Source organism: Gopherus evgoodei, chromosome 8 (genome assembly GCF_007399415.2).
Source record: "Gopherus evgoodei ecotype Sinaloan lineage chromosome 8, rGopEvg1_v1.p, whole genome shotgun sequence".
Taxonomy (NCBI): Eukaryota; Metazoa; Chordata; order Testudines; family Testudinidae; genus Gopherus; species Gopherus evgoodei.
The window spans coordinates 23,419,130-23,446,000 of NC_044329.1; the positions used below are offsets into that span (position 1 = coordinate 23,419,130).

The window sequence follows — 26,871 nt, forward strand, 5'->3', positions numbered from 1 at the left end:
TGCTGTATTTCTTCCCTTAGTAAGCCCATTTATTTGTGCCAGTGACCCGTTTTTCAGCCTCTAGCTGCTTGTAGTGCCTGACATCTACATTACTTTCGCTGGAGAAAAAAGAATGTTCTGTTAACCAATCCTTCTGTATAATAAATCTATTCAAAGACAACAATGTCACGTGTGGACTAATCCGTCTCTGCTGCATTGGAAGTACTTTTTGCATCCCATCAATATTAGAGCCTCCTCATCAGGGTTCACAGCCAGCTGATTATAAACTTCTTGGACAGGATGTCTCAAATAATAACTTGCAGAACTTCACTGACTAGACTGATCTTATGTAGCCAGTTTGAATGGCACTGGAAAGATACTATTGTCCCAAAAGAAGAAGCAAACAGTAAATGCCAAAATGCAAACTTTAAATAAAAAAAAAAGTTTTTTTTTAAACGTCCCTTTTATATATTTATAAATTGGAGCCCTTTATGCCCCTATCCAGTGTGATACACCCAATGTGTATAATAGTAAATTAACTGTTTACAGACACCTTTGTAGCTAGCATTCTCCTGGTTACTTTTCATTCAGATTTTCTTTCATAGTAATGCAGAACTGTAGCTGACCTACTTGTTCATTTCAGTTAAATCCTGCGAGACACTGAAATTCTCTGTTCTCTTGCAGAAAAGAAGAAAGGAGAGCACAAAGTTAAAGGAGAAAGGAAACGAGCAGTTCAAGAAAGGAGGTGGGTTAATGTTCTTTCAACATAATAAATTCTGAAATTAGTTAATACTTAGATCAGCAATTAGATACTGTGGCAAACCTTAAGACAGATATATTTTCCGTCACCCTTGGGTCTCTTTTCCCCTCCCACAAAACCATCAGCAACCAAAGGGGAAGAGGAGGATCTAATCGACAACAATAAATGCTAGAGACCAAGTGCTAAAAAGTATCATTAATATACTTCTTAGAGTAATGATCCCACAGAAATGGATGCTTGCCAACAATTAAATGGTGGTTTGCTTCCAAGACGGCTCACTAGAGAGAGCTTTCTGTAATGGATGATTTGAAACTTTGATATAATGTGTAAAGAAAACTTATTGCTGGAATACACAGGAGGGGGGAAAAATCAACCTGCTGTGTCCTTTACTTTTTGAAAATCTGACAGTGATTAATAACGAGTATCTCCTTCCTTCGCTTGCCCTTTGCTGTATTAAGCTTGGATATGGGTGTATCTTCAAGGCAGGATCTAGAGAAAAACTGTTCTTTAAAGAGATTTAGCATCTCTCATCATGTCAGGATTCCTCCCTAGGTTCTGAGAGGACGTACTGATGTCATGTCATGATTTTTCAGATCAGTGATGGGCTGGCTTCAACTAAAGAAAAACATTTGTTTTTATTTTGAGACTTTGCTGCAATTTTTAACTTCAAAGAAAGTGCAAAGTTTGGAAGTGAGGAATATGAATTAAGATCTGCACAGCAGTGGCTCAAGTCTGGAGACTGTAGTGCTGGGTCCAGGACTTGGCATTTTAACATAGCTAGTATCCTAACAGAGGTGCTGGTTTAAAATGACAAAACTATTGTCGTTGGGATGTATGCTAATTCAGCAGGGCACTTTTTCTGAGAGCAGCTGACGGGATGTCTTTGCTACGAAATTAGGTTGAATTTATAGAAATTAATTTTATACAGTCTATTGTGTGTGTCCCCACTTAAGATCATTAACTCAGCAGAGTGCATCCACAGTACCGAGGCTAGCATTGACTTCCAGAGCGTTGCACTGTGGGTAGCTATCCCATAGTTCCTGCAGTCTCCGCCGCCCACTGGAATTCTGGGTTGAAATCCCAATGCCTGGTGGGTCAAAAACATCGTCGCGGATGGTTCTGGGTACATGTCGTCAGCCCCCCTACCCTGCTCCCCCGGTGAAAGCAACGGCAAACAATCATTTCTCGCCTTTTTTTCCTGGGCTACCCGTGCAGACTCCATACAATGGTAAGCATGGAGCCCACTCAGCTCACCGTACATCTCCTGGTTGCTGGCAGACATGGGACTGCATTGCTACACAGCAGAAGCTCATTGCCTTTTGGCAGCAGACAGTGCATTATGATTGGTAGCCGCCGTCGTCGTCTTCTGGGTGCTTTTTTAGCCGACCTCGGTGAGGTCGATCGGGGTGCCTGGGCAGACATGGGTGCTCCTGGCAGACCTCGGTGAGGTCTGTCAGGGGCGCCTGGACATAAATGGGAGCGACTCCAGGTCATTCTCTTTTTAAGTTTCATCTCCTGGAGATTCAGTCCTGCCTGCAGTCGTACTGCACTGTCTTCTGGCGAACAGCCAGGAGACGAGGATGGCTAGCAGTGGTACTGCACCGTCTGCTGCCAGCCTAAAATGTATAAGAGAGATGGAGTGGATCAAAACAAGAAAGAGACCAGATTTGTTTTGTATTCATTTGCTCCCCCGTCTCTCTCTCTCCATGAAATTAGTGACAGTTGTTTCGGTGAGGTCTGTCGGTGGCACCTTGAAAAGTTTAATGGAGACTCAGTCCTGCCTGGAATAGTGTGGGGAGGGATAGCTCAGTGGTTTGAGCATTGGCCTGCTAAACCCAGGGTTTTGAGTTCTGTCCTTGAGGGGGCCATTCTGTGTGATAGTTGTGTGTGTTTCTCCTTGATGCAAACCCACCCCCTTTTGTTGATTTTAATTCCCTGTAAGCCAACCTTGTAAGCCATGTCATCAGTCAACACTCCCTTGGCACTGCTGCAGGTCCCTGTTATAGCTTCTATCCTTCATGCCCTTGGAGATATTTTTCAAATGTTTGGGCATTTTGTCTTTTGGAACGGAGTTCTGATAGCATGGATTTGTCTGCCCATATAGCGATCAGATCCCGTACCTCCCATTTGGTCCATGCTGGAGCTCTTCTGCGATTCTGGAACTCTGCAATCATGGTCACCTTTGCTGATGAGATCTGCACTCACTTGCAGATTGCCACGCTGGCCAAACAGGAAATGAGATTCAAAAGTTCGCAGGCCTTTTCCTGTCTACCTGGCCAGTTCATCTTAGTTGAGAGTGCTGTCCAGAGTGGTCACAATGGAGCACTCTGGGATAGCTACCAGAGGCCAATACCGTCAAGGTGCGACTGCACTACTCCACACTACCCCAAATTCGACCCGGCAAAGTCGATTTCAGCGCTAATCTCCTCATCGGGGGAGGAGTACAGAAATTTTAAGAGCTCTTTAAGTTGGAAAAAACGGCTTCGTCGTGTGGATGGGTGCAGGGTTAAATCGATGGAACGCTGCTAAATTCAACCTAAACTCGTAGTGTAGACCAGGGATGAGTCTTGCTTTTGGTATAAAACTGATGTTGCTTCAAATATTGAAGAATATGTTTCCAGAGAGTTTAAGCTATGTGGGTCTCACTAATTCGACTGGCAAATGAAATGAATGATTTTTTTTTTCCTCTTCAATCTTCAGAATATGGGGGAGCAGAAGACTCCTATACAAAAGCTGTAAAGGTTTGCCCAGCCTGCTACCAGAAAGACAGGTCTGTTCTGTTTTCAAACAGAGCTGCTGCAAGAATGAAACAGGTGAATGTACTTTCTGAGTATTGTGAATATACAAGAGTCAAAGAATGAGCTTGAAGGAATTAAGCCATAGTTTCCAGGTTTTATTATTCACTGACTTCTATTTTTTTATTGTTCATCTCAATTGAAATACTAGTGGAGATTTAGGGCAGGTGTAGGGGCGGGGGGAGGAAACTGATTTGAAAAATGCAGTTGATCCCACTGGTTGGAGCTGAGTCTTCTGTAGGCACTTCTGTCCATGCTAGAACTCTTAATTGAGTTCATAACCCATTGTCGGCATGGCTGTCTCTACACATGGCTGGTGTCTTGACACCACCTGGTTAATTCTTGTTTAGTAACTTTGGCAGGTCAGTGTTTTGGTCCTGCTAGAGGCCTAAATTGTCATATGATTGTCTTCCAGTAACTAGTTCAGTGCGTTATGACATGGGCAAGACTTCCTAACTATGTATTTAGCAACCAGTCTGGCTGATCCTCTTTTGTCTCTGCTGTCTGTGTGGTAGGACAGACTAGAGCACATTGCCTCCTATGCTACTTCTTCTGGTTTTTGTGTATGTCCCCTCTCCCAGTGGTTTTTAGCCAGGGGTACATGTATCCCTGGCTGTATGCAGAGGTATTCCAGGGGTAGGTACATCAACTCCCTTTAGATATTTGCCTGGTTTTACAACTAGCTACATAAAAAGGACTAAGGAAGTCAGTACAAACTAAAATTTTTCATACAGACTATGACTTGTTTATACTGCTACATTTCAGCATATAGTACAGCGGTTCTCAACCCGCTGGCCACATGCAGCCCAATTAGCACACAGCTGTGGTGGGTGAGGGTCTGGGAGCTGCCCTGCCGGCGGCCCCCCACTCAGTCCTCCGCTCCTGGACCCACTCTGTGGAGGGGTCTCTGGGTGTGAGGCACTTGAGTTGGGGAGGGTGGGGGGAGAGCATGCTATGGTTCTCAACCTGTGGCCCAAGTAATACATTGCAAAGAGGGTATAGTATATAGAAGTACAATATTTATATTGATTTATTTTATGATTTATATGCTAGCTTTCTTATTTTTAGCAGTCTTTTTAGTAACGGTATGCTGTGACACTTGTGTATTTATGTCTGATTTTTGTGAGCAAGTCCTTTTTAAGTGAGTCTAAACATGGGAGTACACAAGACAAATGAGACTCTTGAAAAGGGTACAGTAGTCTGGAAAGGTTGAGAGCCATTGCTCTGTCGCTTGCTTAGTCACTATGGGGTAGCAGTCCAGATATTACCAGAATGCACTGATACACCGTTAAGCAGCATGGTAGCTGTGGAGACACAAACATAGCTGTTGGCAGAAAATCAGTTGTGGGGAACCACATCAACTGTATAATTTGTAACCAGTCAAGGGAACTGTGCCTCTATCCAGGTTTGTCTGTTTTTTTTTTTTGTTTGTTTGTTTGTTTTTTAAATCAGTTAAAAGTTGTGGTGAGGGGTATGATGGTCTTCATCACAATAAATGTGCCACCAAAATTGCTGCAGAACTGTGATGAAAAAGAGGTTAATGGAGATGAGTGAGGAGCCAGCCAGGACAACTTCTTAGTACCTTATCTGGATCCCATTTAGGCCTCAGAATTATGCCATTGACCTCAGTGGGAACTGGAGCCGGATGTAACAGTGAGCATTCAGCAGTACTTCCGTGCTCCACAGGGAAGTTGTGGGTCTAAATTAATTGTCTAAGGCACTCGAATACCATGTGTCAAGCTTATACAATTTTCAACGCTGTTTTTATACAGGCCACATGTATGTCGATAAATAACCTCTGCCTACTTAAGAGGCGGAATCAAGAATTTAGGAGTAAGAAGCAACTTCTCCTTCTGGTGCTTTTAAATCTATTCTGAATAGACACACATTTTTCTCTCTCCTTCCTCTCCACCCCTACATCAGTTATTTACAATACCTGAAGAAAACTTGCATGACTATCCAACGTGCAGGGATAGAGCAGAGAATAAAATGAGATTCTCTCTAGCAGCTGCTGCAATAGCTTCTCCAACATGAATGCTATCTGAGCATATTTATAAACAGCAAAATATCCTCACAATCCAGATGTTAAAAATCTATGTCACTGGCGAACTAATCCAGTAATTGCCGAAGTGTACAATGGGAATAAATGAGTTGGAGATAAACAATTAGTATGTCTCCTTATTAGGGTTGCCAACTTTCTAATGGCACCAAACACCCCTGTCCCACCCCTTCTCTGAGGCCTCGTCCCTGCTCGCTCCATTCCCCCCTTCTGTCACTCACTTTCCCCCAATCTCACCCACTTTAACTGGGCTGGGGCAGAGAGTTGGGGTGCAGAGGGGGGGGGTGAAGGCTCTAGGGTAAGGCTGGGGATGAGAGGGTTGGGGTGCAGGAGGGGGCCCTGGGCTGGGGGAGGGGGTTGGGGTGCAGGGTCCCTGCAGCCCCTAGGCACATGGGTGGCCAGGGAGCCTCCACATGCTGCCCTCACGCCCGCAGACGCTACCCCCACAGCTTCATAAGTCGCAGTTTCCAGCCAATGGGCCCTGTGGAGCCAGCACTTGAGGCGACGGCAGCGCCCAGAGCCTCCCTGGCCGCCCATGCGCCTAGGGACCTCAGGGACTTGGCAGCTGCTTCCTGGAGCCATGCAGAGCTAGGACAGGCAGGGAGCCTGCCTTAGCCCTGGGCTTCTGCTGACTGGACTTTTAATAGTCTGGTTGGCAGTGCTGCCCGGTGCCGCCAGGGTCCCTTTTCACCTGGGCATTCCGGTTGAAAACCAGATGCCTGGCAACTTTACTTCTAATAGAATAATAGTTTTTGGTTAGGCTAACACCATGTCCTTGTTTTAATGGGCTTCCACAATAACTTGTCAGTCTTTTTTTAATTTATGCCTGCTACAGATATGTTTACTCAGCACTACAATAGCTATTTTAATCAGACATTTCTTGAAAGACCAGCTGGCGCCTTATGGAAAAAAAACACTGGTTAGAAGCAATCCTTCTCCTGCATTGTATATCTTTCTCAGACTTTGTTCTCTGTTACTCCAATTGTTTTGGATAAAAACAAGATGTTTATTTCTTAGACCTTTTATCTGCCTTTATTCCAATACAGCCAGAAACCCTCTCATCTTCCATTGCAGGTTAAGACAGAGCACATGTGCACTAAAATCAGGGGTGAAAGTAACTTAAAGGACTTACTGGAACTCCAGAGTCCTGCAGAGGGGGAGAGGCCTCAACCAGAAGAGGTGGGGGCTTTAAATCCTGGGGCTTTTAAATCAGGATTTAAAGGGCTCAGGGATTCAGCTGAAGCTAGGAGCCAGGCCCTTTAAATTAACCCCGGAGCTACCAGCTGCAGAGGCTACTGGGAACCCTGGGGTTTGGGCAGGGGTGAAAGTAATTTACATTTCTTACCCATATGGTCCAATTGCAAGTAACCTACCCACCTCTCCTACGTACTTCATGGATCCCTCCCATTGCATGACATAGATACTTCCAGTACTGTCTGTAATAAAACTTTACTATTGGAATAAGCCTGAAAAAGTGAAAACTCATTATCACATTTTTCTCTGGGTCTTCCCTCCTCCTCCTGCAGCCAGGCTGCCGATGCTAGGCTCTGTGCTTTCTCCCTGCCTGGCACTCCACTCAGCTGCTGCAGAGGCTTTCCTCTAGCTTTGCAGCAGGGAGACTGCCTCCTGCATAAGAACACTTTAAACTCAGTTGTTCCCTGATGGTTCAGCCCCCAGAGTTAAGAGAGGTTTCTGGCATCTTTGTTAATTTCACTTCCAGTTGTTGGGGGGAGAGGGGGAAGCTGTGTGTGACCATGGCAGGGGCAGTTCTTTTCTGCTCCCTGGATGAGGGGATCTCCAATACTACTAAAATACAGTAGTTAGGGGCCGGTTGCTGAGGTCAGGGCAGTCGGCGGCAGGCTGCAGCTGCATTGTTTGTGACACACACATTCATACATACACATCCATACTGTATGTGTGTGTATGAATGTGTCACAAACAATGCAGCTGCAGCATGCCACCGACTGGCAGCGACCCCAGCAACCGGCCCCTGTGGGCTGCTGCCTGCAGAGAGCCAGCAGGTGCTGCTGGGCTGGGTCTGCCAAGGAGTAAGTAACCAAGGCAAAAACCACAGCCAGGGAGGGAGCCAGGGGTGGGATGGGGGAGGAGGAGAGGAAGGGAAATGCAGGGGTAATAAAGGACAACTGGAATAGCCTTCATGAAATATACAAGATACTTAAAGAAAGTTTTATCAATTTCAGTCTCTGCAGGCAGGGCAAAACAAAAAGATCTGAGATTGCACCCGCTGTCCTAAGGACATTTCAGGTGTTTAAATCAATATAGAAAGAGGGTGGATTGGAATGAAAACTGCTATTTCTTTCAAAGGAGGCACAATAATTTCGCTGAATATTCAGTTTTCCCCTCCAATCCCTTTGTGGTTTTGTCTATGGGGGCTTTCTTTCCCTGTAAATTTTTAGTTGCTTTAGCAAAATTGCTTTGCCCAAAATAAACCCTAATCATCATGACACATCTTTCCATCATGTTCTCCATGTTTTTTTGCGTTTTAAACGGTAACATTTCAAAGAGGATCTGCAAGCAGATTGGACATCACAACAATGATCCTCTGCTAGGTAGGGAATGGGACAGATTTGAACTTGAAAATGGTTCCTGATTTTGATTGTGTTTAGGAGGTCCCCTCATCCAGGGGGCAAAAAAAAACTGTCCCTGCCATGGTCACACACACCCAACAACAACTGGGAGTGAAATTAACAAGGATGCCAGAAACGGCTCCTAACTCTAGGCACTGAACTGCACAGGGAACAGATGAGTTTAAACTGTTCTTTTGCAGGCAGAAATAGCAGGCATCTCAGCCAGTCTACTGCAAGCTAGAGCCTAGAGGAAAACCCCTGCTGGGGGGAGTGGGGAGGAATTCAGAGCCTTGTCTGCAGCCTGGCTGGAGGAGGGGGAGGGAGGAGACAAGAAACCAATGTGACAGTGAGTTTTCCCCTTCCACCTGCTTTTATTAGCTCAGGATTTAAGCTATGCAGCCAAATGCTTGTATTGGTTGTGTATATTAGTAGGAGAGATCTCTTCATCCCTGGGGGCAGTCAGGGACTGCCCCTGCCATGGTCAAACACACCATGCCCTCGACCCCCTTCCCCCAGCTACTGTGAGTGAACTTAACAAGAAGGCCAAAAACCTAGCCCTGTGGGCTGAACCATCAGGGAACAGCTGAGTTTAAACTATTCTTATGCAGGGAGCAGGCTTCGCTTTCCCTCCCTCAGTCAGTCTCCTTTTCTTACTGGTCCTCCATACCGGGCTTAAACTGCAGCAAGGGAGATTTAGGTTGGACATTAGGAAAAAGTTCCTAACTGTCAGGGTAGTTAAACACTGGAATAAATTGCCTAGGGAAGTTGTGGAATCTACATCTCTGGAGATATTTAAGAGTAGGTTAGATAAATGTCTATTAGGGATGGTCTAGACAGTATTTGGTCCTGCCATGAGGGCAGGGGACTGGACTCGATGGCCTCTCAAGGTCCCTTCCAGTCCTAGAGTCTGAGTCTATACCAGTGCGTGCCAGTTTACTTTTACCTCTGACTAAAATCTAGTCCCTTCCACTGCAAGGTTTCTCCTGCATTGCTCTTTGTTAAAGACTGCAATCTGTTGTCAGGTGGATCAGCACACATGGACAGGGACTGAGTTGTGAGTATGGGGGAAGTTTTGGCCTATGGCTTCAGCACTAACCCCTCAAGCAACTGGACCAGATCCCAGTAGGTGGAGAGAAGTGCGGTAGACACTTCAGCGGAGTAGACGCCTGCATGAACACACTGCCTTGTGTGAGCTGCTGATTGCAAATTAGATGAGTATGTAGTCACATGACTCACACCAGCAGTTGTCATGGAAAGCTGGCTTCTTTCTGGCTTAGACATCTCTAGCATATTACTAATGTAAGTTAAGGCTTTTAATGGGTCTCTGCAAATGTATTAGTTCCCAACTGGCACTTATAAGTATGTATTCAGTTATCACTAGAAATGGGGTAAACAAACCTAACATTATTGATTTGGTTTTAGGACAAGACAGAAGCTGCGCTAAGTGACTGCAGCAAAGGTATGATCCTTTTTCCTTATTCTAAATGTGCTGCTGTTGCGCAATGTCATTGGTGCAGAAATCATGCCACTCAGTAGGGCTGCAATTTTTGGAAAGGCAAAATTTTTTTAATTTTTTTTTATTTTTATTTTTTTAGAACTCAAAGGGAAGTTATGGTGATAGGGGCACATATCTTGGATTAACTTTATAAAATGGCTGTCAGGCTTTTACTGCCTGAAATATCTTATTTCTCCATTGCAAATAAGAATGGTGTTTGCAGTGTGATAGTAGCAAAATCTTTTACAGAAGCTGCCCTTTCTCCTGCACCTATTCTTGTAAACCCAACCCTAGCTCTCTAAATCTTAAGAGTTTTAACCTTGAGTGCAAGAAATTATGTGGTTCCTTGGAATGAAAGGCACTAAATCCCTTCGTCTAAGTCTTTTACGTTATTGCTGACCTCATGCTCTCTGATTCCCGTGCTGCCTAGTTTTTATCTCTGCGACTCTTGATGAAATCTGTTCAACTATGTACTGTTGCATCCACCAACTCACCCACGTGAAAATCCCCAGATGTCTGGTCTTGGATGTCTGTTATACTCTTTGTCCCAGCTGTTATAACAGCTGGACAAAAGTCCAGCCTACCAAATGGAGAACTAATTCAGTGGCTGAGTGCCATCACTGCTTTATACAGTAAGCGTTTTTTGTAAGTGTTACTAGTATTCTTGCCTTTTTGAAAGTAGCAACATTTAACTGGCTTGTACCACTTTGCTTTCTTCTTCCTGTTTTTTGAAAATGCTTCTGCTAATTTTGTGCTAGCTGAAAGGAAATCGATCAGCTGTGCAGCGCTACAAGATTTAAACTTTACCATCATTTGACAGTCTCTATGGGCTTGGCTCACAAGCTGCAATGCAACACTTAGAGCATAGGAATGCAATTCACACCGACCTGCATCTTGCTGACTGCAGCATTGTCCTTGTCCCTCTAAAAAGAAGAAACATGCTATGTTTGGCTAGAATATTTTGGGCTGCATTGCTTGCATTAAGAATTTTTTTAGTTTTTTGGGGGGTGGGTTGTGTGGTGGGTTTTTTTTTTAAGGTGCTTTTTCCTGTATTGAAAACTGAGTGGAGAAATGTCTTGAGAGCTTGTTTATTAGCAGGTTACTGTTGTACAGAAGCAAACTGTTTAGCATTCTGTTCCAGCTGCACCAGTAATCATGGTTGTGTCTGTCAAGAGAATAGGGAAATGAAAAAGCATACACTGAACCAACATGCTTCTTTCAGAGTGGTAGCCGTGTTAGTCTGTATCAGCAAAAACAACCAGGAGTCCTTGGGCACCTTAGAAACTAACAAATTGATTTGGGCCCAAGCTTTTGTGGGCTAGAACCCACTTCATAAGCTTTTGTGAGCTAGAATATCTAATGCCCAAATAAATTTGTTAGTCTCTAAGGTGCCACAAGTGCTTTTTTCGTAATTTCTGGAAACAGTCTAACCATTCATATATGGGTACTGAACCAGATTTAATCTGTTATCAGTGTAGATTCAGAAGCACTTCAGTGGAGTTACTTTTGACTTACACACTTAGATGAAGATAAATTCAATCTCTGCATCTGTCTGTCTAAAAGTGATATCTCTTTATTTTCTAGATCCTGTATTTGTGCTATATTGGCTTTATGGTACTCTGCAAATTATATCTGAAGTGTCCAGAATAATTACTATGTGTAATATAAATAATACCTCAAGTCCTGGTCCCTTCTTCTGACTACTTCTGCTGTGTGCAGTTAGAAAAGTTCCAGGATGCATGGAGCACAGCAGTGAGGCAAAGCATCATGGGATACCTGCCCAGAATTCTGCACACTTACTTTGGATAAAGTCCATGAGGCCATGTAGACACATTTAATCTGTACTGAATCTGAAAACAGTTGGCCTTATGTATGCAGTTATTGCATGCTATCCAATACCAGTTAGTGTGCAAAAACTCTGAATTAAACCACCTCCTCCATTAAGATATCTTATATTAAACCAGTACGATGCTTGATTTTAATAAATAAATTAACTACAAGATATATGTATTCACTTAACCATTGATTTGAGGGGGTGTAGAAACATTCCATAAAAACATACCACTTTTGTTTTAATTTTCCAGCAATCGAACTAGATCCTAACTATATCAGGGCTTTGCTGAGGAGAGCAGAACTATATGAAAAAACAGAAAAACTAGATGAAGCTCTGGAGGATTATAAAACAGTCCTAGAAAAAGATCCATCGGTACATCACGCGAGAGAAGCTTGCATGGTAAGCATTTACATCATATTTAGGACTGACCATAACATTTACATACGCAATGCATTGATACTGCTTATTCAAGTGGCTTCACTCATTGAGCTCACCTTAACTCTCACTAGTGATGCAAGCAGGCTTAAATCTCAGATCATGTTATATTCACGATAACCAGATATATATCCTTGTTCACTCAGGGATCTCAACTGTTCAGTTGCTGAATGTTGGTATTAATAGTAAAGTTGCAACTAAATTTTGTGTTTGTGTCTCTGAAAATTGATTGGGTTGCTCTCATCCTGCCTTCTCACGCCCTTCCTTCCCTGCTCCCATGACATTATATTAAACAAAAAAAAAAAGTAATACAGAATTGTAACAATTTTATATCTATATAGTATGGAACTGTTTAACCTTTATAAATGGGTGAAAGTAAACATGGGTGTTCCTGCCTGCAGGTGCTTGGCCTATAATAATCACGTGTAAGTATGCTTTACTTGTTAAACAGCCATCCCACCCAGTTTATCACTCATACACTATAGTCCTTTATTATCTTTGTTCTGTTTGTTTGATGTTTATTCTTTCCCTGAAATGAGCAATAATTTATAATGTTCCTGTGAGGAACCATGGCAGAATAACATTGAGACTTATGTTAATTGTCAGAAATGAAGCTGAAAGTGAATGTTCATACATGCTTCTACAATCAGATTCCCGTCAACATATGCTCTGTAGAATATAATATTCAGATAAATAGCTAAAAAATCTTGATTCAAATTCTGACTTCTTGTTACACCTGTATATGTGCCAAGCAAGTGTTCAGGGGTGGAGCATGTGTAGTATGCACCATGCACTTGAGCCCCTGGCCCTGGAATGGAAATCGCATCCCACAACACCTCTGCACTCTTGCAGAAGTAATGTGCAAAGGCATCTGGGATGGGACAAATTGGTAGATCAGAAAAAAGGCGCACAATAGCACTGCTTTTGCTAGTTCTTCAGTGGGCTGGAATTTATGAAAAGCACTATACTGTAAGACATCAGTATTATAATGCAATCATTCTTCTGAATAGTGACTCTGGACAAACATCTCTACAACACACTTTTCTTTTTTCTGAAGGAGCTGGACGTAAATAACTGAAATTCAAATAATTTCACTTTTGTCTCGATCATGTAATTTTTGAGGACACTAGAAAATGGGCTTGTAGCTAAACTGATTGTTCAAAATCTTGAGTGGTTTGTTTCTGAAAACTTTTGAGTTATTTTTGCTAGTAGCAGTTTAAGCTTGCTATTTACATCCAAGAACATGTCCTCTCATTTTAGTGGAGTGTAATCTTGTGGTCATAAACAGAAGCACCTCCTGATGTAGCTGCTTTCTTCATTAGTGAGCAAAATGAGGTGTGCAGCTTAATACTAAATCCCATGTCCTCTTCAGTTAATGTTACAAATAGCTGTGGGATTTAAGGTACCTTGTAAGAATCTTTTTTGTCATATCCAAATATGTAAATAAGTACTCAGAATGTATTTTTGGTTTTTGGACAGTATGGCTTGGAAGAATAAAGGTAAACCCTTAAAACTCCCTGGAACCCAAATCTGGCCTGTATACAGTCCCTAGTTGATGGTGATTTAGTCACTGCCGTGGACTGTTGATTCCAGGTTTTAAGCAGCTATTTGTGTGAAATGCCAGCAGAAGTGCTTTTCTGATGGTATTTGGCACTTTAATTCTTAGTGTGAAAAGTGGTGGTGGATTTGATAGATTAGAAAGAGTCCATACAGTGTCCAAGGAGGCAGGAAGGGATAGGTACTCTGACTGCTCCTCTCAGAGACTGCTTGTATTTTCCGCTGTGTAACATTCCCCAGAGCAGTCCAGACCAGTGAGGGGCTGTCACCCCTGCCGTGCAACGTTGGGGGCCTTGCAATGCTTTGCTATTGTAGCTTCCAACTTGGGTTGCTCACAAACAGCCTGCCAGCATGCAGGTCACACCCAGTATGTCTGTGTACAGTTCCAGTCCTGGTCCAGCAGTTATGACCGCAGCAGCCTGTCAGCACAGCCTGCTGCTTCCACCAGCCTTGGTTAGTGCTTGCAGGGTGACCCCAAAACGTTCCTAATCCTGAATATTTTCCACAAAAATGAGTGTTTTGCACTGTCCAGCCCTCTCCTTGGCAGTCCAGATATTAGGTCTGTTGCCCTTGTAAAGGAATCAAGATACAATAGTTTGCCACTTTGAATGGAGTTACCCACACAGTTCACCACACTGGATTAGTTTTGATTAAAGAATAAAACAAATTTAACTATAAGGAGAGGTTTTAAGCAAGTACAAGTACTGAGGCATTGAAGCTGCAAGAGAAATGGAGATAAAATGCTTTCTAAACTTAACTAGACTTGGTTCAAAGTGGAGCTCTGACCTCAGGTTTCCAGTAGCATTGCTGACCAAGTTTCAGATGAGGATCTGCTCCCAAGATCTAATGGCCTTTGTCCTTTTTTGTCCTCTGAGGTGAAAGAGATGGGGAGAGAACTTGGGGTGTTTTTACCCCCTCACTTTTCTAGGCCAGTCTCACTTTGAGATGCATTTTCCTGAAGGTTACCACTCAAAGCAAAGTGTATTAAAACAGTAAAGAAGACAACATGATGATTGGTAGTGAACAAAGTTCCATGATGTTTCTTATTACCAGTTTGCTGGAATACGGCTTTTCTTTATCTCCTGCCTTCCCCCATCGCTGTCTGAGGATTCTGTTTACAACTTGTATATGTAAATTGAGGTAAACACATTCCTTTTGAGACCTGTGTAAGCAGTTCTGCCTAATTGAGGCTGTGTGAGTTTGAACATGTGCCACCAACATCATTCAGGGAGAATTCATAACTTTACAGGTAATTTATACATTCCACCATTATATTATTAACCATTATTGTGAGGTATCAAATAATATCTTACAAGGCATATTTTGTACAAAGATTATAATAGTGTGTAGGGTGTGACTACAGGGGTGCATTCCATCGCACACTGGCTCTCCAGGTGAAAGTTAGTTCATGCTTCTGTCAAGGCTATGTGAAGGGACAGTAGAGACCTTAAGGGAGCATGCTGCCAGGGGAAGGTAGCGCCCAAAAACCGCTCAGAAATGATTGCCCTCTACGCAATTGGGGCTGTTTTGTTTTTGAATTCTGGGTTCTGGAGGCTCTTTCTTCATACTCAGAAGCAGCTGTCCATTTCTAAGAGGAGCATTGGGTGATATTTTTAAAAGTACCTCTTCATCATTGCATAATTTTTTTCATTGCAGCATGTTATCTAGCCCTTGAGGTTGTGGTTTATGGGTTTAGGATTTTGTGTAAGTGGGAATGCTGATTCATTTATATTGCTTCTGAGTTCTAGTATTGGTTTTGATCTGCTTATAAAATGATACGCACGTTCCTGTGACTGTTATGAACAGCATGGGTGTATGGGTTGAAACTACGTTTGATTACTAATTTAAGGAGAATGGACAAAATGCCTAAAATTGAGCATCTAAAGCCCTATTTAGGTACCTAAATTTAAGTAACCATATTTTAAGTTGAGATGATCACCTATAGCTTCAATTAATTGCAGTGGAAGCTGGCTGCAAGTGCTCTACCCCACTAAAAATTCAGCTACTTCAATACTTGAAATAAAACTGTGGTTAATATGGATGTAAACCAAAAAGAGCACCCAGTCTCTAGTCTGGCCTGAGGTATTTTCCATGGGCATTATCCATGTTCTCTTCAATATGCTTTTTTCTTATATAATTTTTTTTTTAATGTTGGTTGTTTGCACTTCTCAAATGTTCCTTCTTTTCCTCTTGCTGGATGTACTTGATTCTATTTCATATGCATTGTTTACTGAAGTTACCTTTTGATATGTTGTGGAGAATGTGGGACATTTCTGTAGTTTTATTAAAAAGTATGTGACTCAGTTTCCCCATACATATTGCTTGTTGTGAAGGGTAAAAGTGATTTGGGTGTGTCACATAGACATATCGGGATTGGTATGAATGGACTATCAAGAACAGCTTCATTCACATGCTGGCAATCTTGGAGATACAGTGGAAGACCAACAACTGGACCATTAACTTTAATGACTGCCAGCCAAGTGGACTGTCTGACAACAACCACGTCCCACCTGCAGCACAGAGCAGGGGAGAGGAAGGAGAGTACATGTGAAAATAACATGACTGGAATCTACGACACAAGACTGAGGTGTTACGAGACATGGAAGAGAATAATGTTCTAGCATGGTAGAACATAGGTTTTCAGTCTGGGATTGGTTCGGGAAGGCTAGGGACATTTTGCAGCAACCATGTAATTTGCTTTGCAGGCCTGGACAAAGTGGCACCCACCTAACTAAACAAGGGAAAGCTGGCAAGTTACGTGAGATGCACATTCTGGCTTTGATTTACCATTTGAACCCAATGGTCCTATTCCAGTTAACTATTAATGTTTGCTTTGAAAAGGTTGTCCTGTGTCACAGCAAACATCTGCTGATTGCATTAGCTCTCAAAAGGATAAATCTCCAGTAGGGGCCCAAGCTCAAGCTTATTGGGATCCACTGAAGAAGCCAGTGTGAGGGAAGAAAAGCATGCTGAAGCTGGGGACCCAGTCTTAGAGTACTGAAGTGGTAGGGCTCCCTAGGTAGCAAAGTGGAGGCGCTGAGTTAGGTCAAGACTTAAGAACTTAATTTTAGGGTCAGAGGTTTAAACTTTTTTTATTTATTTAAAAAAAATGCACTTAACATTAATATTGGTGCTCAATCACACCTTCTCAGGGAAAAAGAAGAGTGTGAACTGAATCTCTTTTTGAGACTTTCAGTAATGACTGGCTTGAACTCCCTGCACCTACCCCAAATTTTGAACATGTAGATCTAGCAGTGAATTCAAAATGCTAACTCCCTGTTTATGGAGAAGATCACTTCATGTGAATTGGTGTAGCGCCATTGAAGCCCCTTTCTGTCCATCTTTAGTTCTTAAAATTGGGCAGTTTGATCTAGTGGATAGGACACTGGACTGGGAATGAGGAGACCTGAATTCTAGTGCCAGCCTTGTCACTGACCTGCCGTATTACCTCTCTGTGCCTGTTTCCTCTCCTACCCTTTTTGTGTCAATTACAGGCTTCTTGGGGCATGTGTGTTTGTACGCATGTCTTTGTGTATTTGTCCAGCACTATTAATAACTTTAAACTCCAAATTTGAACATTTTGATCATATAATTGAATGGCCTTACATTTTAAAACCTGCTGGTGGTTTAAAAACTGCTTAAACTTAGACTTCTGTATAGTTTGATTTGATGTAAAAACACTTTGGGCATCAATTTAAGTAATTTTAATGTTCTAAAACTTATAATTAAATTTATTTTCCTTTTTTAAAAACATATTATGCTGGTATAGGAGTAGCACTGGAAACAACCAGAGAGAATCTTGGCCTGAAACCAGAACTGAAACTACATTTTCTGGACTGGATCATTAAGTAGGACTCTCTTCTGCCACTGATGTGTGTGTATATATAACTCCCATTAATGCTAATGTAAGTTGCATATGTCTAGATGAGGGCAGAATACCCTCCTAAGCGCACAGCTCTTGGCAACAGCCTAATGAATTGACAAGCTTGTCACACATTATTTTCATATGTAACAGATGTGCTGGGGTTATTATGTTCTAGAAATACATGCTTAAATATGTTAATATTATCCTTGTTTATCATTTCATCTTCGCTGAAGCCATAACTTCTTAATCTAATAATTCAGTTAAAAATTCTGGTGACCTTCATCAAGAAAGCAGTGGCTCTCTTACTTTCTGTAGCTTCTAGCACATCCTGTATTTTAGCACCATATTCCTTAACCTCATTGTGTGTTCCTATAATAGACTCTCTTCTTTTCATCCCTTTTTCATTCTTGCTGTTGTTCTCTTTTTAACAGGGTCTTTCCTAGATATGTTCAGCCCTTCACTCTTCTTGCAATATATGGTATATTGGGGTATTTTACTTCTCTAAAGTGTCTGCATTTCACTAATTTAATGTCTGGTACATACTGCAGTTCTGGTTTCCTGGCTTATTATAAAACATCTGTGCAAAAACTTAATATGCTGTAGCAACGTTTCTTAAACTCTGACATAGTGAACCATAGCTCTATAGAATGTTTCATGGATGCTTCTTCCATTCAAGACGCTGTAGACTACTTCCCCTTCAAAACTGTATAACCTCTCTGTGTGATACCTACTGCAGTAGGTATATATGGGAAAGTAATATTAAGAAAGCAGATAAGGTGCATCTAAATGCCTCTTAATGACAGAATCATAGAAATGTAGGGGTGGAAGAGACCTCAAGAAGTCATCAAGCCCAGCCCCCTGTGCTGAGGCAGGACCAAGTAAACCTAAACCATCCCTGACAGGTGTTTGTCCAGCCTATCCATAAAAACTTTCAATTATGATGATTTCACACAGTCGCTTGGCAGCTGCTTCCAGAGCTTATCTACTCTTATAGATAAATATTAGGAAAAACTTTCTAACATAAATCTTTCTTGCTGCAGATTAAGCCCATTACTACTTGTCCAACGTTCAGTGGACATGGAGAACTGATCACAGTCCTGGTCATAACAGACCTTAACCTGTTTGAGTCTGGGACCTAATAAGTCTCAGTCGTCTTTTCTCCATACTAAACATGCCAAGCTTTGCTAACTTTTCCTCGTGGGTTAGCTTCCCTAAACCTTTTATTGTTTTTGTTGCTCTTCTTGGGACTGTCTCCAATTTGTCCACATCTTTCCTAAAGTAAGTTCCCCAGAATTGGAGACAGTATTCTAGGTGAGGCCTGACCAGTGCCAAGGACAGCAGGACAGTTACCTCCTGTGTTTTACAGGGCCCACTCCTGTTAAATAAACTCCAGAATTATATTAGCCTTTTACAACTGCTTCACATTACTGACTCGTATTCAATTTGTAATCCTCTATAACCCCCAGATCCTGTTCGGCAGTATTACTAACTACAAAATGGGGAATAACTGGCTAGGTGTGTATTTGGTTTTTCATTTGTCTACATTGAATTTCATGTTTATTTCATACCAATTCTCCACCGTGTCAAGGTTGTTTTGAATTCTAATCCATTCCTCCATAGTGCATGCAACCTCTCCTGTCTTGGTTTTCATCTGGAAACGTTATTAGCACTTTCTCCACTCCATTATCCAAGTCATTAATGGCCTGGACCCAGGACTAATCATTATGGGACACCAGTAGACACACCCACACAGTTTGACAGCAAACCTTTTGATAAACTACTCTCAGTACAGTCTTTCAAGAAATTGTGAACCCACATTGATAGTAATTTTATCTAGGCTGCCTTTTCCTAGTTTGCTTATGTGTGTGTCATGTGGGACTGTCAAAAGCCATCCTAATGAATCAAGATGCAGTTTCTCAGCTGAAAACAGAGAAGAGCCATATAACCAGCCAGGTATCAATAGACCAGCACACATGTTCCACAGTCCAACGTTGGTGAGCCACTGGCCATCATTAATGCTCAATTTAACAGTATGTTACCAAAAAAAGAGAGAGAGAGTTTTTTGTCTGGTTGAAAATTCTTATTTAAATGGTCATAGGTCTTGCCTACACTAGAAAGGGTTTGCTGGTTTAGTAGCTAGTGGTGATGCAGTTTATACTAGCAAAAGAATTCTTTTGCTGGTATCGCTTAAACCAGTTCCCTGAATAAAATAAGCTATGCTGCCAAAAAGGACTGCCTCTTGTTGATATAACTGCATCTACATTGGGGCTTTTGCTGGAATAGCTATGTCAGTTAGGGGGGTGACTTGCGGAAAAAATAAAACTCCTAACCACCATAACTATGCCAGCAAAACTTTTAAGTGTAAACTAGGCCACAGAAATTGGTTCTCATTACTAATGTACTGCCTGCAAAACCAATCTAATGTGAGTTTCAGAATCACAAAAGATTGTTTCCAGTGAAAATGTACCTAATTCTGATAGAGCCTGACAGCATGAGACACTCAACATCTTGTATCAGTCAGGCAGGGACACATGAGATACAACCTTGTACTGATCAGGGTTGGGCACAGTGCTCTCTTTGATGTGTAGCTTTCAAAAGGTCTTTAAATGCTAGATAACTAGCCTTTATTTTTTGTAGGAAGTAAAGAGAAGTTAAGTAATGCCTATGTACCCTGTTCTGTCACCTATCTTACTTTAGTCCAATTCGCAGTACACCCCCTGCAAGATACTGAGGGCTTGTCTACACACCACTGCAGTGGCACACTTTAATGTTAACATGAGGTCTTTCACTAACACTGCTACTCACTCTAGCAGAAATAACTGCAGGCAAGTCTCATCTTACACAAAGGTTCCGTTCCCCGGTTAGCATGTAAAGCGAAAACCACGTATAGTGAAACACTCATGGAGTTGAAGGGCGGGCAGAATCGCTCATACTACAGATGCAGTTTTTATATTGTTTTTCTTTCTTTTTTTTTTTTTTCCCTGTTTTTGCCGATCGCACAAAGCTGAATTTGTGCATGTTAAATGCGCCTAAGATGCGATTTGCCTGGTAGTTCAGTGGGGATCAATATCAGTGAGGCGAGAGAGGAGGGTTTAGGTTTTTGCATTCCTCTGTGGGAGCCACTCCCTAAAGGCTATCTGTTGAAAAGCCTTTCTGGCTATTTTTTTTGGTGCATTATCCTGAACAACTGTCTGATCTAGCTGTAAATGAGCAATGGGGCTTCTAAAAAATGAGTCTATCACATACCCTAACAGACCTCTCTCTGCTGCAGTTTTTCTGATTTTTTTTTTTTTTTAAAAGCCTGTTTTTTCTCATTAGTATTGAAGCTCTGGCATAGCAAGACACTCTTCCATGTGTGCAGTAATGGTGGAAACTCAAAGGGGCATCTTGGTCTCCCACATACCTGCCAAGCCTCTAATACAGCATAGTAAAGGCAGCTAGAGTTTGCAAGGACATTCTTTTAAAAGCAAAACAAACAAAAAGAGAACAAACAACCCAATACTATTTGTAATCTCGTGTCTTTACCAGCCTGTAATGGTTTGCAAAGAAATCTTAAAAAGCGCCTCTCTCTCTACAGGCGCTTCTTTCTTTGTTATAAATAAATATTTATTTAGATAGAATATATGGAGATATAAAAAGAATGTCAGGTTAGCAAACCTACATATAATGGCTCAGAAAGGCTTTAAATTACAGAATGTAACAAAGGAAGCAAACTTCAGTTCTAGTTCTTGATCCAACTTCAGAAGCAAACTGTTACAAGAAAAGAATAATTTAAAATCCAGCATTTTGAAACTGTAACCTTATTTTCAGAGTTTTTTATGGTGGTGGCGTATAGAAATAATCCAGACCAATAAAACACATAATTCTCCAACAGTTCAAATATGCTGTGCCAGGTTGTAACTGGAGGGGTCTGGATCTTTTAAAACATGTTCTGATAATTTTATAATAGCATATAAATAGTAACTTTTGTTACTGTAGATGATTCTGCAGCCACAGAGATGAGTGCACAAGAACATTATGTCATATGGATTCTTAATAAACTAAGTCAATGTCAAAGCTAGTATTAGGGATCTACTATGCTTACCTAGGTGAGAGATTTGCTAATGACATATTACAGCTATGCATGAAACCCACTACCTAGAGTTAGGGGAATCTGGAACACTCTGTACCCTCCCTCCCTCCTACCTGGTATCTCCGCCCTTTGCTGAAACTGAGATTCCACTACCTCTGAATACACAATTCACTCACTCCCAACTCCTGCTTATACTTGCAGGGAAGGGGCTGTTTTCACTTATCCCCCCTGAAAAGTGAATTCTATGTATAAAGGTGATCTCTAGAGTTCCAGGAGCAGGTGTGAAGTGAATTCCTCCCATGTTATCATAAGCAGTGATTGTTATTTCTGCATCTGTGGAGGCTACTGCTGGAGCTCTTCTGTCTCTGCTCCTTCACAGGTCTGTCTCCAGCAAGAAGAGCTGCTAGCATTAAGAGCTGTGATTGTAGTTCTTCAGTGCATAGAATTACTCCCTCAAATGTTCAGTTATAAGCTGATGAGCCCAACAAAAATATATATATATAAAGCCTTGGAATATATGTGTGATATACAATGAATGGATGTCTTCCATACTATATTGTTATAACAAAATTAAAATGCATCTAATAGTGGTGGTTCTGTGAATCAATGTACATTAGACTGTTCCTTGTTTTCTTTACCAAAGTGGTGAATTGAATCCCTTAATTCTGTCTTGGTGAAGTACTGCATACACTTACAGTGCAACAAACTTCCCATTAATATTTTCATGGTATTCATCCAGCAAGAGCTCATTGCAGAATGCACTATAAGGGTGTGAGCTGACTTGATCGCTTAGCAACTGTTTTAGGCATAATTTTAAGAAATCAGTAACTTCTAGAAATGTAAGACTGTGTGTAAAATTGTCTAATATACGTGTTTTAGAATAAACTTGCAAGCTTTTTATTGTTGAGGATTGCACCAGTGGCAAGAAGAGTGTGTAACTAGGACCCAGATCCTGCACAGTGGGGCTTCATGTGGGTGTTGGAGTTCCCCTCCACCATGGAGGAACTTGCAGCATAGAGTCCTTGATCTCTAACATTCTGTCATCTCTCAGATTTGGTTGTGTCATGTCTTGCATAACAAGGTGCGTCTTCATTAAAACAAGAGATCCTGAGGTGCATAAATAGCAAATTTAAAGAACATTGGCAGAAGCAGCATCTGAAATTTTCTGATGTTTCATAAAATGGAAGTTCTCTACAATCTCATGCAAATGTCCCAGTTTCCCAGCAATCTCCCCTCACACACACACACACACACACATCCCTAATATGTCTGTGTTCATAACTTAAACACCGTGCCTGATTGCAGTTGGCTTTTTACAGGCTCTTTTATTAAGACTAATAAATGTCACACTGGAGATGTAGCTAAAAATAGATTTTTATTCTGTCATTTTGTTTTTTAAATTTGATTTGCTTTTCAATTAAAATACTAGAAAACAAATAGGCACCATCTGACCACCTTAACCTAGAAATGAAAAATGATTTATAAATGAACATTGCACTTTCCCTTATCTAATGGGGCAGACATTAGGTTTCTAAACAAGATGAAAGCGTCATTGTTTAACATCTGCATTTCTTTTAGACTATAAGTAGTGGGTCTATGTCCTGGGTATGTGTATGCAAAATACAGTTTATATGTTTATCTGACAAGATTGCCAAAAGCATCCTTCTGAATCTAGTCTTCTCTTATACTCTTTCAGCGATTACCTAGACAGATTGAAGAGCGGAATGAAAGATTAAAGACAGAAATGTTAGGTAAGTAATTCATGCATATAATTTGTATGCATAGTAAAATTTATGAGAAGTTTTGTAGAAATAACAAAACTGCATGACTAAGTAAAATTCTTTGCAGACAAAAGTGGGCAATATCCCAAAGCACTTGTTGAAATGGGGAAAAAAAAAACTTACTAGATGTCTGTTTTGGGGGGTGGGACTTGTTTTGATTTTTTTGGTTCTCTCCTCTCCAGCCATGGAAAACTCTGCTGCTAGAAATTGCCTTGCTGAAACCATTATTGAGGAATTAAATAAGCAACTGTCCGAGACACTCAACAACAAAAAATTAAATTTTTAGTACCTGTGAAAAGTGAATCTCTTCCTGGCTTGTGCTACACGTAGCTCTGTCATATGCAGTCTTTCACCTCATAGGGCTGCCAATGTGTCACACTTCTGACCTATCCTGCTAGAAAAGAACTCTGTCTGTTCTGCATAAAGAACATCAGTTTTCTTTTATACCAGACTCTGAAGATAAATGTGAACAAGGGACTATAAAAATACCAAATTTTCTTTCCCTTCAGACCTAACAGACTATTTCTAACAGTTTTTTAATGAGATGACATTTTTAAAATTACCCAAATCTTTTTGTAAAGTGCATATTCCAGCTGGTCAAAACATGTTAAGTATTTTCCACACCAAAAAAAAAATTGTTTGAAAATTTCAATCTTTTGCAGAAATTTTTCCATTTTTGTTAAACGAAAATTTCAAAAACAAATTTGGCAGAGACACTTTTTCTTAGAGGCAGTTTTGTGTCAATTTTTCAAACAAAGCTGTTTTGCCAGCTTTAGTGCCTATACATCTCTGAATCTGTTGTGCATAAAAGAGTGGCTGTGAGAAAGTACTTGGCTCTGTGACAGTTTCCATCCATAGATCTCAGAGGATCTCTAATAGGAGGGTAAATATTAATATCCTCATTTTACACATGAGGAAACTGAGGCACAAAGGTGCAGTGACTTACCCAAAGCATCACGGCAGGTCATTAAGCTCCCTGGAAATAGAACAGTCTCCTGACTTCCAACCCAATGCTCTATCCATTGGACAATACTGCCTCTCAGGCAAATCTGTGCCAAAAGGTACTGTTAATGAAATTGTTCAGGCAAAACAGTCATCTCATTGATTTAATCAGACCCTAAGTAATTATATGCACCTGTGATTGCAGTGTCTGAGCACCTGCATGCAATTCTCAGAAATAAGGAATTGGGGGGGAAAAAAGAACAGAATTATTATTTTAGTACACATTGGCCAAGTATGATTGGTTTTCAAATGTGGTATTCATGAGTGTAAGTAATCATCTTGTATGAAGTCTAGTTCTCTGCTAAACACAGATGAAAATTAGGTGCTTGGAATACTTTTTTTAAAAATAGTAATGAGAATATTGGATGCAGTTTTCAGCAGCACAAATACTGCATTTTCTCTTGTATTTAAAGGATACTGTCAAATGAAATCTAGTCACTTTGAAAACGAGTTGGTAGCAGTTAGTAGACACTATGCTGCTGAGTTGTCCAGACACTTTTGGTGCTTTTATTATTTTATTTTCCTTATTTTATTATTTTCATAAAAAATCCTCTCTCCTTTTATTATTATTGTTGTTTGGAAGATGCATAAATAAAAGGGCAAGTGGTCACACAGGGCACAAACTGAAACTGACTAGACAGTGCTGTTGAATGCACAAAACAGACTGAAAAATCTAGAAATAATTTTTTACTTATCTGGTTAGTCAGCCTCAGATTGACAATAGTAGCTAAAAAGTTCTCATACATGTATGATTTTTTTTTTGTTTGTTTTTTTTAAAGTGTCCCTTATCCTTTGACTGATCTAGTAAGAGCCAGGGTAAAAACATTCCATCTGTCTTGTGCTCTGTGAGGCTGTGTAATCCCTGAAAAAATTAGGAAGGAAGGATTGTTTCAAGAGCTGCTGCTGAAGTCTGTGTTTTCTTAAATTGAATTCTTCTCTGTAGAGCAGTGAGGCTGAAAGCTGAGTCCTCAAGTTACTCCTGCTCTGTACTTGTCTGTTCCCAGTAGGCTTAAGCGAAGTTGCACATAATAAGGATTTCTAGAGCTGCTGCACATCGCAAGTTTCATCAGCCATATTTGTAAGAGGCTGAAAACGTTTATCAATAAAATATAAAGTGTTGTGCTGATCAAAATAAATTACAATGGTGGATAATTCGAAAAGGAAAGTATTTGCTTTCAGGATTTGGGGTTAGTTTGAGTATAGTGAGTTAGAGATGAGTCTGTGTGAAAAAGGTCTCTGGAACTTTTGGATACTTGTTTTTCTGTCAGAATTAGTGCTAATGGTACTGACGGCGGAAAGATTTCATTGCTAATCATCTGAGGCTGTGTTAAAACAATAGACTTAGCAACGTAAGCCATCATTACAAGCCCTGTCCTGTGCAGAGAGTAGACTTCGGGCCACATCTGATCTCACTAAATCCAGTGAAGTGTCTGGCTTTTGGATTTAAATTGGTGTAACCAAGATCAGATTCTGCTCTTTTGTTGGGAGTTTTACCTCCAAATGAGGAATAAAGTCCCTAGTCTCAGAGCTGAGCAATGACTTAAGTCCATCAGCAGTCATATATGGCAGCATGGACGTACGCAGCCAAGCACTGACTCGATTTCTGAGAGATGTAGGGAGGCATCCAACCTTACATGCAGTAAATTTACTTGTGCAAGAGATGCTGATTTGATATAGTAGTCTAAGGGCTTGACATAAACTGTCAGCTTGACATGGTGTCTTGTGTCACTAATAGTACTCTGTAACACAGAAGTATTATTTTATTTGTTCCATTTACAACCACTATTGCAGCAGGCATGTTTGGAGAATCCTTGTAATACATAGGCACCATAGGAGAGTTTAAAAACTAATTTGGAATATTGATTTTTGATCAGGCTAGTCCCTTGAACTTCCCACTTCACAGTAAAGTTCCTTGTACTCCAGCTGGGAATAGGAGTCTTGAGTGAGTGTGAAATTAGAAAGCTCCTGTATGTGCTTTCTAGGCTCAAGCTCTTTCGCTTCTTGCAAGACAGTCCCATTCTTGAGTGCAGCAGACTTAGCTACATCAAATCTCATCTGTCTGAAACATAAAAATTAGTTTTCATGACTCTTTGCTCTGCCTATCAAACATGCACTATACATCAATAAAAGAGCTTTGGTCTTTTTTTAAAATAACTTTTTTTTCATTTAAGCTTTTAATTATTTTAGAGAGTGAAAATTTCTAATATTTGTAGCTACTTTGACAACTGTTTTCTTCACCACCTTTCTTAGGGCACTTACACAGTGAGTACGTGGTAGATCACCTTGGGTGCTAATAATGAGACTGCCCCTGCCCAGTCCTCTTCTCAAGGGCTGTCAAAGACAGAGCAATATATTTAATGCATCTCTTCAAAGCTTTGGCAGCTTAGCCCCTTTTCCTGTAAAAACTAAATATGCACTTAAGTCTCTGCAAGATAAGGGTACAGCTAACAACATTCTTTGGTAGGGATTCACCATGTGATTTTACAGATTAAATTCTGTCCACCACAGTGAATTCTCACTTTAGATGGATAAAGCCACCAGTAACATCAATTACCTAGGTTTTTATTCTTCTAGTTAGAAATATACTCTGTCCCCAAGGATAGATTTAAATCAGCAAACTAACACCTTGTCTTGAAAGCTACATGTAGG

General features: G+C 41.0%; 1 protein-coding gene across 2 annotated transcripts in view; it reads left to right on the forward strand.

Moving 5' to 3' along the window:
- TTC1 (tetratricopeptide repeat domain 1) overlaps positions 1-26,871 on the forward strand; it is a 46,186-nt gene that overhangs the window by 10,158 nt on the left and 9,157 nt on the right. For both annotated transcript variants that reach the window (XM_030572213.1, XM_030572214.1), the window contains exons 3-7: positions 664-724; positions 3,440-3,552; positions 9,604-9,640; positions 11,761-11,909; positions 23,136-23,190. In XM_030572213.1, coding sequence (XP_030428073.1) covers positions 664-724; positions 3,440-3,552; positions 9,604-9,640; positions 11,761-11,909; positions 23,136-23,190 — 415 coding nt within the window. The remainder of the gene's footprint in view (positions 1-663; positions 725-3,439; positions 3,553-9,603; positions 9,641-11,760; positions 11,910-23,135; positions 23,191-26,871) is intronic.